Raw genomic sequence first — 12,233 nt, 5'->3', positions numbered from 1 at the left:
CGAGGTGATCGAGAGAAAAAATGTGTGGGCGGCACATTTTTCAGTGAGGAATTATCAAGATTTGAGTGGGGATTTCACCATGTCAGAGCCCCTAATCTTATTAAAGATTGGAAACCCACTCGAAATATGTTTGACCCATGATCCCTCAGGTGACATGATGTAAATAACCAACATGAATCTACAATGGATATTACAGTGAATTAAGGAACACTTTTTAAAAAAAAATATCATCCAATTAATAGGTTATTAGAATTTTGTTTTGCCAACTATCAGAATAGACCTTTAAAAAAATGAACTAAAATACAAAACTGGAGTTTTGGAACAAACTGAGAAACAGAGTGCCTTTGCCAGAGCCAAGTAGAATGTCACAGCTACACACAAGAGTATTCCGTCAACGTGGCTACATTTCCTTTGGTGTTCACCCCCGTCAAGAAGGTCTCATCGTCCCTGTTTACATTCTCATGCTTTCAGGAACTGCTAAAATGGGGTACATGTGATTTTTTTTTTTTTTTAAGGTCATAATTAATTTTTGGAAACGTGAGAGACTAAAGGATTTGTGATCGTAAATATTGAACAGTTTTAACGTTTATGATTGTCAGCCGCCAAACGCAAATGTCACAAAAAGCGGGTGCACGTCATTTATATACTTTCTGCCATCTAATAATAATAATAATAATAATAATAATAATACATTTTATTTGAAAGCGCTTTTCATCATACTCAAAGACACTTAACAAGAGCTTAAAACAGGATAAAAATGTACACTTGAAGACAAGCATACATGATTTACACAACAACAAAAAAAACACATTGGAAGATCTAATGAAAGATCATGTATTTGTTCTGTCTGTCTCTGTGTATTGCTACCATCGAAAGACGGAAAAAAAAAAGACCTTTGGAGTTCTCACAGCACACTCATGTGTCCTGACACACTAGTTGAGAATCACTGTCTTATGATAGATAATATTTTAGGAACATCTGAAGCTTGCTTGCTGCTGTGAATTGGGAATTTCTCCATTGCGAGACTAATAAAGGTTTTCTTTTCTTTTTCTTCTTTCTCACATTTGACCCGATTATCTCAATGTGTGTACATGTAGATTGTTTCACAAAATGTTTACCAGCATCAAAATGTACCACAAATGTGTTACAAAACTGATGGGGGCAACAAACATACAGAAAATCTGGCCAAATTAGAGCAATTTTCCTCCCTTGCAATCAAAATTGAGAAAAAACCTGATTATCGAATGTCTCTGAAAGATTATCCTGAGTGATTATATTGTGGCGTGGGGTCATTTTCCCACTTGATCAGCTTGGACAAGCATGAAGAAAAATCACTTGTAACACAACCTACCCCACATCATAATCGGTCAGGATAATAGTTTGGAGACATGTGCTAAACATATTCTTGCAAACTTTTTATTGGCTGGGAACAAACAGTAAACAGGTTTAACATTTGCGATGGTCAGCCTCGACCAACCTTGGTTTGGGAGGTAAAATCCCTCTTAACACAACTCACAGCACAGGACAATCGCTGAGAATATATATCTTTTTTTTAAACATCCAATAGGAGCTTTGGAGGAAATAAAAAAACGCTCAAATTCAGCTTGATATTCAGCACACATATACCTTGCTCTACATTGTCTTACTAACTGTTGACTGGCATCATATTTTTGGACTTTTACGGCTCAATAAGCACCAGAAAGGAAATGTACCATAATCCCCTCGCACAGTTTCTGAGTCATGGGAGACCTGGTTGATAGGAATGCAACACCCCCATATAAAGTACATTCTTTCGGGAATTAAACATGTAAGTATCGAGTGTGGAATTTTCGGTATTACTGCCTCAGGAAAACATTAAAGTTCACAAGTTTATAGGTCAGACCTGCAAAGGCTTGCGCAGATACCTTATATCTAGTATAATATTATAGCGTGTGATGCTGTGCCTGGAACACCTGCTCTTTTTTTTTTTTTCCCTGACCGAGCCAAACAAAGAGAAAATATGTGTCATGGTCCTCATATTTTATGAGCTGTAAAAGCAATGCTGCCAATGCATTTTTTGTACTTTGGGTGTGGTAGGATATAGGAATATTACAGTCCAAAGTTCAAAGAATATCTTAAAGGCAGAAATAGTATAAATGTTGCTGGAAAGATGGGTGCTTACAATATGGGTTGTTTGCACATATAAAATAAATATAACAGTAATAAACATCGTAATCCCCTTGGGCGGCCCGGTGTACAGTATTGACCTCACAGTGCAGAGGTACCGGGTTCGATTCCGGCTCCGGCCTTCCTGTGTGGAGTTTGCATGTTCTCCCCTTGCCTACGTGGGTTTTCTCCGGGTACTCCGGTTTCCTCCCACATTCCAACAACATGCATGTCAGGCTGACTGAACACTAAATTGTCCCTGGGTGTGACTGTGAGCGCGGATGGTTGTTCGTCTCTGTGTGCCCTGCGATTGGCTGGCAACCGGTTCAGGGTGTCCCCTGCCTACTGCCCGAAGACAGCTGATAGGCTCCAGCACGCCCCGTGACCCGTGTGAGGGTAAAGCGGTTCAGAAAATGAATGGACGGATGGACGGATAATCCCCTTTTGTAGTTCAATTTGTATTCTATTGAACTGTACCAGATATGAGCTCTGTAAATATATTTAACTGAAAAGGGACTTAGTGACATCTAGCGGCGTTATGAAGCGAAGACAGTCTGGTCTAAGCAATTAAACGTCTCGAAATGCTATTTTGTCAAATACGTGAATAAATTAAAGCAAAGGTATGACAATGAACACAAAACCACAGAGTTAAATTCTTAGTCTCGATGATTACAATAATAACTGTTACCCGTTGACTGGAGTAGTTAAAAGATAACATGTTTTCCACAAAACGTCAGTGAGGTAGCCGATGAGCAAATAACATTTATGAGGGAATTTAAAGGCGACGCTCGCTTCAGTTTCTATCACATTTACCTCAACCATTTGGATTTTTATGCAACCGTGATCATACAAAGGGTGTTAGATGAAATTTAAGGCGTAACAGTTGACTGAATAAAAGGGAGTCAAAACAACTAATTTGCTTGCTAGTTTGAACAAAACTGGATTTTCCACAACGAAAATAAAATAAAACGCAAAGATAGATGTTCAATACATAGCTAACTTAACAATATATGTATTTCAAACACATTTAGATTTTTAAGTGATTATTTTTACGATGACGTGAATGCAAACAGGAATTGATGGGAAAGTAGGAGTATTGTTGACACGACACGTGAATCTCATTTTTACGAAATGTCGATCAAGTGTTTTTTTTAGTACAATTTACTTTTATTGGGGAATGCACCCAGCGCTGGCTTTCACGAGGCGGACGTGACGTGAAACAGATGGTGCCAGCTACGCGTTACCTGTACAGAACTTTCGATCACATATTGCGTCAGGATTCCAGCCGTTTTACATCAATGTGGGGGTATGAGTTGATTTCAAACCAAAGTTAACTTGGTAGTTGGATAATTGACTAATTCGGGTTAACGGAATACGTTTCGTTTCACATAGTTGTGAGAGCGAAGCTAGATTTTTTTTCTTCGGAGTCAAGTCATGTTTTGAGAAGGCGCAAGAATGACACCATACAGGCAACAACGTTATGTTCGGGGAGACAAGAATGTAACGAGATGAAGTGCCTTCTAAACGCACGCTTTGGTGGACAAAAACTTGAACACCTTCGGAGGGAACCAACAACACGTCGCCTTTTTATTGCGTCATAAGCTCCCGACACTCGCTGCGAGCGTTAAAGAAAATGACTCAAGCTCTCAAACACGGCTCTATCATCGTAGCTGATTGGCACCGATGCAAAGACAGCAAAGAATACTTCAGCAAGATACTACACAAGAAGAAACGCAAGATTTTCGGTATTCTCTCCCCTCCCCCTAAAAAAAAAACCATTGATATTTGTTAAGCGGATGAATTGAGGTCTGTATCAAAATTTGTGTGGACAGGACTATTGGAGTCTCCGGTGATGCCTCCACATGTCCCCGTGGACACGGTCCACTACAAGGTCTTCCTCTCTGGCAAGAGTGGGGTTGGTAAAAGTGCCCTCGCAGCACACCTCGCAGGCCTGAAAGTACCCAGCACGCACTACGAAACTACAGGTAGCAGCACCCTGCACCCTTAACATGTACAGTCAGGTCCACAAATATTTGGACATTCACACAATTTTCGCCAATCCATCTTAGTACAACAAAGCAATGGATTTCACATTTAAACAATCAAGATGTGCTTGAAGTGCAGACTCTGAACTTGGGTTATTTAAGATATCCTTTATTTGTCCCACACTGGGGAAATCTATAGTCAGAGTTCAGAAAGGAAACCACAAGGGAGGGATTGGGAAAAAAAAAAAAACCACGCTCTAACTATACTCTTCTGAGGATAATTTACGCCCAAATCAGGTGAACAGTGTAGGAATTGCAACCCATTTTATGTACTATATACTTTTTAAATGACCAAAAGTAATGGGACAAGCTAATGCTCATAAAGCAGATAACTTTTTCAATACTTTGTTACAAACCTTTTCAATACTTTGTTACAAACCTTTTTGTTACAAACCTTTTGCAACAAAGTATTGCCTAAAGTCTCGAACCCATGAACATCACCACACGCGAGGTTTTGCCCCCAGTAATGGACTGCCGGGCCTCAGCTGCATTTCAAATCCAATGTGGGGTTGTACAGAGCTGTATTGCAGCAAATTGTCTCAATGTCCATCTATTTATGGATCTGACTGTATGTTACGTTCATTGAAGACTCAAAATATTTGATAGGTGTGAATATTGACTGGCGACCAGTCCTGGGTGGGCCCGCGCTTCTCTTGCCTCAGATTGGAACCACCACTACTTAAAAACGTTCATGTTTGTCAATTTTTTTTGCATCCAAGGCATTGAGACAACAGTAGTTTACTGGCCAGCCAAGCTGAAAGAAAGCGGCAGAGTGCTCTTCTTTCGGTTCCAGCTGTGGGACTGCGGCGAAAATGCGTTGCGGCGATTTGACCATCTGCTCCCAGTATGCATTACTTGTACTGTATTACCTGTTACCATTACACTATTGTAAAGAAGATGAACCCCCCCCCACCCGCCTTTAAACATTCTCTTCTTTTTCCAGTCTTGTAAGGAGAAAGTGGATGCCGTTCTCTTCCTCTTCTCCTTCACTGACAGAACCTCTTTTGATGATCTCGCCAATCAAATTACAAAATGGAACGAGTCATCTGGGAGCCCAGTTGTGACTATGGTGGTCGGGACAAAGTATCCTTGAGAGTTGACTTTCATGGAACACAAGCGTTAACGTGATTATTTCTTAGCACAGCCACATCCCATCACACAATGGTGTGCGCTCTTGCACAAGATCAAAAATCTAAATTTTCCTTGATATTTTGCTCCGATTTGACCTTTTCATGCACTGTGATCTCTCAGAGAAGGATGTGAGGGGCTTCCAGGAGACGTGGCAGTTACCAGTGTTCCGCATGGGCTGTGGTGAGGACGACGACAGACTGGATGTTACCGCGCCCCTCTTCAACAGCCTGGCAGAAAGTTTGTGGCTTCAGGACTGCATCATAGCTGGACAGCAAGTCTAAGTTGAGGCATTGAGAAAAAAAAAACATTAAAAATGTACAGCACTTTGGAAGAGTAGAACTGTTATTTTCTTCTTACTACCCCACTGCCACCGTCAGCAAACAATTACTGTTCGGAAACAAAAGTGTGTGTCTTATACTCCCCGCCGATGTCATTTTGTTTTCATAAAGAACAATATTACGGTGTGCTCATTTACAGTTTCTGGCATGGTCACGAAACGAATTAAACTATGCACTGTCTGTTAATTTTCAAATATTTTTGCAGATGCAATTGTACCTTAATGACCGTCACTTCACTTTTATGAAATGAATAAAACTTCCAAAATGCTTTGAAGAAACAGTCTCGGGAGTTCCAAGAGTAGAACTGTTATTTTCTTCTTACTACCCCACTGCCACCGTCAGCAAACAATTACTGTTAGGAAACAAACAAAAGTGTGTGTCTTATACTCCCCCCCGATGTCATTTTGTTTTCATAAAGAACAATATTACGGTGTGCTCATTTACAGTTTCTGGCGTGGTCACGAAACGAATTAAACTATGCACAGTCTATGTTAATTTTCAAATATTTTTGCAGATGCAATTGTACCTTAATGACCGTCACTTCACTTTTATGAAATGAATAAAACTTCCAAAATGCTTTGAAGAAACAGTCTCGGGAGTTCCAGCCCACCCGTGAAGAGCAAAACCAGCCAGTAAATATTTTATCTGCCCCTTTCTGAAAATGTGCAACACAACAGTGGGCTAATTTACATAAAGACCCTCACATACACCACTTTCACAATTAAACTGAATTTCTTCACGCATTGATATGAGAAAGTACAATTTTTATTAGCAGTCAATCTGAATGAACAGTTCAAAACAATATTACGGTGTGCTCATTTACAGTTTCTGGCGTGGTCACGAAACGAATTAAACTATGCACAGTCTATGTTAATTTTCAAATATTTTTGCAGATACAATTGTACCTTAATGACCGTCACTTCACTTTTATGAAATGAATAAAACTTCCAAAATGCTTTGAAGAAACAGTCTCGGGAGTTCCAGCCCACCCGTGAAGAGCAAAACCAGCCAGTAAATATTTTATCTGCCCCTTTCTGAAAATGTGCAACACAACAGTGGGCTAATTTACATAAAGACCCTCACATACACCACTTTCACAATTAAACTGAATTTCTTCACGCATTGATATGAGAAAGTACAATTTTTATTAGCAGTCAATCTGAATGAACAGTTCAATACATTAAAATCACAAATCATTTAAAAACAAAAAAAAAAAGATGTGCCACTGTTGCCACAATGTGATCCTAACACCTTTGCTGTAGATGTGCTTAGAGAAAAAGGTAAGTGAATTGTTCAAGTGAATTTCAGTTGTGATTGTGCTCAAGGGCCTTGAACTTTGTGTGTTAGATTGCCACCAGAGTGCAGAAAGGATGTGAAAAGAAGAGGGAAAAAAAAATCCACTTTCACAATTAAACTGAATTTCTTCACGCATTAATATGAGAAAGTACAATTTTTATTCGTCAATCTGAATGAACAGTTCACTACATTAAAATCACAAATCATTTAAAAACAAAAAAATATGTGCCACTGTTGCCACAAAGAGATCCTAACACCTTAGGTATGGATGTGCTTAGAGAAAAAGGTAAGTGATTTAAATTTTCAAGTGAATTTCAGTTGTGATTGTGCTGAAAGGCCTTGAACTTTGTGTTTAGTATGTTAGATTGCCACCAAAGTGCACAAAGGATGTGAGAAAAAAAAACAAAAAATCAGTCACTGCTCTTTAGCACCCTCATCCACTGCTCCTTGTCTGACCTGTGGCCAAAAGCAAACTGTTAAACATGGACAGCTCCAAACAAGGCAAGCACAGTAATCCTTGCACTATTTGCAAATTCCAACACCAGCAGCCCACCCCTTGCAACTTACCTGTCCTCAGCTGTGTGTTTTAGGGCTGATATGAAATGCTTAGAATGGTTAATTTTTCCGCTGTTCCAATTTCAAAGTTATGCTTAGCAGATGACCCAGTATTATTTTGCACTCAAGTTTATTTTGAACAAAAACTACAAAATCTGAGTTGTCACTTTTGGTCATTTATTACAATTGAATCCTAAAATCAGAGTGAGTTATTTGCGTTTGCTGAGAGAATGTTGAAGTGAGTTGAGGAACTTTAGACAAAATGGTGGTGCTTTGCTGCGAATGTTTAAGTTATTTGAAGAGCTTCATTTCAACCAAAGTGGTGTTTTGTCACTATTTATGGGGAATTATAAACCTATTTTTTGGTTGAGGGGGGGGGGGGATCAATACTTCACACATCACAGCATGGCTCACAAACCTTATACCAGGGATTAAAATGCTTTGGGATCACAAGTATATTTACAAATTCAAAGTATTAGTAGCCAATTCTATGCATTGTTTTAATGGGCTCAGTCCCTACTCAGAGGGATTACGGTACTCGCCACACACTTCCGCCCTTCAACCTTTCTTTTGTACCTGCTGTGTGCAACGAGTATCATGGCGGTTGCGTGTCCGGTGCGACTTCGAGAGAGATGCAACAGGAAGGATTCCGGCGGTAGACCATGCGCTCCAAGAGCTTCCGTCTTCAGCGATGCAACGCGCACGTATGTGGGGAACTTTGCATGGTCCTCCACCAGGAAGCGCTGCTCCCTGACATGAAAACTGAGATTTAGTCTTTGATTGCAGTGGGAAGTTACCAAGTACATCTTGCTTTACTTCTATAGGTACATTTGGCTTGATGCCACACTACAAGTCAAGTACTTTTTTGAGGAGAGGATCAACAAGTCGTTGAAGAGGTGAAGGTAGATATTGGTGAGGGGCATTCTGGGATTCGGGCCGGTCTCCACGGTCAGCAGGCTCAAGGGACCCTGGTGCACCAAAAAACGTCCGCTTATGACGAGAGGAATCGCCTGAAAGGTAGAAATGATATTTCTTCAGAATTATCCATCGTCTTGATATTAGCAATTGTTTGGGTCTCATTGTTGCTGGGGGGCCCATATTTTTTGGTTGCGCTAAGCTTTGACACTGGGCAGGACATTTTGCTCCTGTATGTCTTTTTAGTTTGAGGAATTCATTGTACAGTACAACACAACCAATATCGGACAACGAAAAAATAGCCCCAGGATTATTATCTGGCCATCTTGATTCAAGCTTTGCAAATTGCCATAACCTTTTAGCAAGCACAGCGTTTTGTTTTTTGTGAGAGAAAATTAAACATTTTGGCAGCAATTATACTCTTAGACCTGGGACGGACAAGATACATGCTCTCACAGTATATATTGTATTTTTTGTAATATATTTCGAAATGCATGAAGATCCAGGCTTCTGCAACAATTAAAAAAAAAATCAAAATACCCTATAGTTAGGATAATCAGTTTGGAAAATGAACACATTTTCCACAAAAAAAAAGTTCCATCAAAAACTTTCTTTTTAATTGGGGGAGAGGAGGGGGCATTGAAATAAATAAAATTCTGCAAAAAAGTGAAATTGTGAGTGCTGAGCCATAAGTATTCTGGGGTCCACTGTAGTAGAGGAAACATGTTTACACTTATCCCCCCACCTAAGTTTTGTCAGAACTTTTCCATGAAAATTGAAAAATCTACATTGTAAACAAACACCAATTGTTGTGTTTCAAAATGTATTGTGGTGCTATGTATAAAAAGGTACCATCCATGTAGTTCTGGACCAAAGTGAGTTCTGTTGTTTCATCAGTCTGACAAAGAAAAATGAAGGATAACCTTCAGTTTGCCAAAATCCAGCATCATCTCGAGGGAGACCAGTTGCTCGATGACTTTCATTTTTTTGACCCCCTCGTTGCACTCAATCACGATCTGGCTCGAACAAAAATAAAGGATGAAATGAGCTGTGAATTTATTTTCATTTAATTGCACGGAATTAAAGAAACTGTACCCCGTGTATGGCCTCCTTTGCTTTGTGAAGATAGGACACGTCCTCTGAATCCACTTCAGTCAGTTTTAGGATATTCTAAGAAAAAATAGACACCCAGATTTATTAGGTACACAATCTACCGGTAATTAATTTTAAAAATAGTTTCAAAGTACTGCACACCATCATCAGTTTACAATTTAGAGCACACATGATGCAAAAGCTCTCTTGGAATCATGTTGATTGAATTAAATTGCATTTTCACATAGTTCAATTTTTTTGCAATGTAAAGGCTGTCTTGAATAAAGATGTTACAAGTGAACACATGTCAAAAGCAAATTACCTCCAGAATGAGCTTAATACGAGTGATTCTTTGGAAAGGAAGGACAAGGAAGGACTTAAGCGCCTGCCTCTGGCACACCGGCTCGCCCTCGAGCTGCTCGAGACATGACACGAAGTCACGGTTTTGCTGCCTTGAGATGGAAGAAGAGCGATGAGGGCGAGAGCACATGGAATCAGCGGCAAAACACGGCACACTCACAACAGCTGGTTGATAAGTGCCTCCTGGTACATCATGTTGGTAATGTAGGGCACGTAGTGGGTGCGGAAGGCGGGGCAGTGGTCAAGTACAATGTCCCCAAGCTGGGATAAAAACACGCTCTTGCCCAGGCGGCTCTCCAGGTCCATGAGAAACCTCAAATAAGAATATATTTTAAAAGGGGCAACACAGATCGGCTCCATTTTACCCGTAAGGACAAACAGTCTTTAAACATGCAGTATAAGAAGGTGTAAAGTAGCGTCACTCTTACTTCTCACTCGCGGCTTTGATGTGACGGACGTTAGAGAACAAAGTATGGTGCTCCATCTGGGACAAGGTGTGCTTGAGGGCCTTGGAAGAGCAGAAGTGATCCACAGCGACGCCCAGGCTCCTCAAGTAAGATGCCTCGGAGCTGATCAACTCAAACATTGACTGTATGAGTTGATCAGAAAGGGAAAAAAAAAGTATTAATTTAAAATTATATTGGAGATTTAGTGATAAGCAACCAAATATACACAAATTATGTCCAGTTGCTTCACTGACTCGCATTTACAGTATATCTGATTAAAACTCATTCACTCCCAAAGACGTTTTTATATGTCTTTTCAGACTTGGTTTAGAATTGGCTGGTACCGAATGAGTTCAAATAAATAAAAAATAGCAAGTGAGAGAGTTTTTTTGAGTGAAAATGGGCCACGCCACCCCCAGGACTGTTCCTTTAATACCAATCCATTCATTTTCTATAGCACTTATCCTCATTAGTATCTGGAGCCTATGCCAGTTGACATTTGGAGAGGCACATGTAGACAAACAACCATTCACACCTATGGACAACTTCGAGTAATCAATCCATGAGGAAACAGAGGACGAACAAATACTACAAAGTTAGAATCTCTGCTCCGACCCAGGACGGCACAACTGTGGCCGATGGGCAGACCATCCACCACAAATCCCATTCGAAACCACTTCACCAGATTATATCTGAGAATGACGCCGCACCTCCTGAAGTCGAATCTGTCGGGCCGTCAGACTGCCGAGCAGGCCGGCAGCCTGTACCTCGTCCAGGTCTTGCCACAGTGTGCACGGCGCCACGCGAATCACGCGGCGATCCGGAGAAGCGGGTGAGGTTGAACCAGGTGAGCTCTGTGGAGGGGACTCTTGGTGACTGAGACGGGACTGCAGACACTGCAGGTACTGGGGGGCAATCAGTTCAGACAGAGAGGTCTTTGTGTTGAGCCTCTGGAGGTCGTCTCTGACCGCCTGTACACAATAGTCCTGGTAGAGGGGGCCTACACATTCAAAAAAGTAAGTCATTTGAAAGAATATTACCAATATTCTTCAATGAAACATTTAGATTAAAAAAAAAAGGTGGTATCACTATCAGTTTACAAAAATTCAATCACTACACCAGTAAAACGTAACATCCATTTTCTATATCCATCCACCCATTTTCGAATGGCTTTATCCTCACAAGGATCACGGGCGCGCTGAAGCCTATCCCAGCTTTCTTCTGGCAGCAGGTGGTGTACACCCGGAATCGGTTGTCAGCCAATTGCAGGGGTCACATCGACTAACAACCGTTTGCGCTCACACTCACACCCAGGGACAATTTAGAGTGTTCCCTTAACCTGCAACATATGTTTTTGGAATGTGGGAGGAACCCGGAGAAAACCCACACAGACACAGGGAAACATGCAAACTCCACACAGGAAGGATGAAGCCGGAATCTAACCTTGCACATCTGCACTGTGAAGCTGGCGTGCTAATCAGTCGCTCGCCGTGCTGCCCCCATTTTCTATAAAAGTGTGTGTGTGTGTGTGTGTGTGCGTGTGAAGATACACATTACAAAAACATGCATGGCAGGCTAAATGAACACTCAAAATTGTTCCTCGGTGAGAGTGTGAGCGCGAATGGTTGTTCTTTTCTGCGTGCCCTGCGATTGGCTGGCAACCGGTTCAGGGTGTCCCCCGCCTACTGCCCGAAGACGGCTGGGATAGGCTCCAGCACCCCCCCCCCCCGAGACTCTTGTGAGGATAAGCTGATCGGAAAATGGATGGATGGATATATTAGAGACAGACAGACTCTACTCCCACAGCTCAACAATTGAGTAAAGACTTCTTGCTACTATATGAGGCTGTACAATATGGAACTACACTTACATTTGTGAATGTACTTTGAGTGGAAGGACACAAAGGGCTG

The 12,233-nt window shown here is 41.0% G+C and overlaps 1 protein-coding gene across 1 annotated transcript; it reads left to right on the top strand.

Annotated features, from left to right (window-relative positions):
* Window positions 1–3,359: 3,359 nt before the first annotated feature.
* On the top strand, window positions 3,360–5,617 carry cplane2 (ciliogenesis and planar polarity effector 2). Its single transcript, XM_019861022.1, has 5 exons — window positions 3,360–3,890; window positions 3,978–4,130; window positions 4,910–5,034; window positions 5,134–5,273; window positions 5,410–5,617. Exons 1-5 carry the CDS (start codon window positions 3,779–3,781, stop codon window positions 5,600–5,602), a joined length of 723 nt encoding a protein of 240 aa, XP_019716581.1. The 5' UTR covers window positions 3,360–3,778; the 3' UTR covers window positions 5,603–5,617.
* Window positions 5,618–12,233: the final 6,616 nt, after the last annotated feature.

The sequence above is a fragment of the Hippocampus comes genome, unplaced genomic scaffold (assembly GCF_001891065.2).
Source record: "Hippocampus comes isolate QL1 unplaced genomic scaffold, H_comes_QL1_v1.1 scaffold40, whole genome shotgun sequence".
NCBI classification, from domain to species: domain Eukaryota; kingdom Metazoa; phylum Chordata; class Actinopteri; order Syngnathiformes; family Syngnathidae; genus Hippocampus; species Hippocampus comes.
The sequence above is the reverse complement of the archived record's forward strand: the minus strand, read 5'-3'. Positions and strand labels throughout refer to the sequence as shown.

Excerpts from the sequence above, each read along its gene's own strand:
- cplane2 (XM_019861022.1), top strand. The coding sequence starts at position 3,779 with ATGACTCAAGCTCTCAAACACGGCTCTATCATCGTAGCTGATTGGCAC. Across the intron at positions 5,035-5,133 it reads GATTTGACCATCTGCTCCCA|TCTTGTAAGGAGAAAGTGGA; the intron begins GTATGCATTACT and ends TTCTTTTTCCAG. Across the intron at positions 5,274-5,409 it reads ACTATGGTGGTCGGGACAAA|ATTTGACCTTTTCATGCACT; the intron begins GTATCCTTGAGA and ends TATTTTGCTCCG.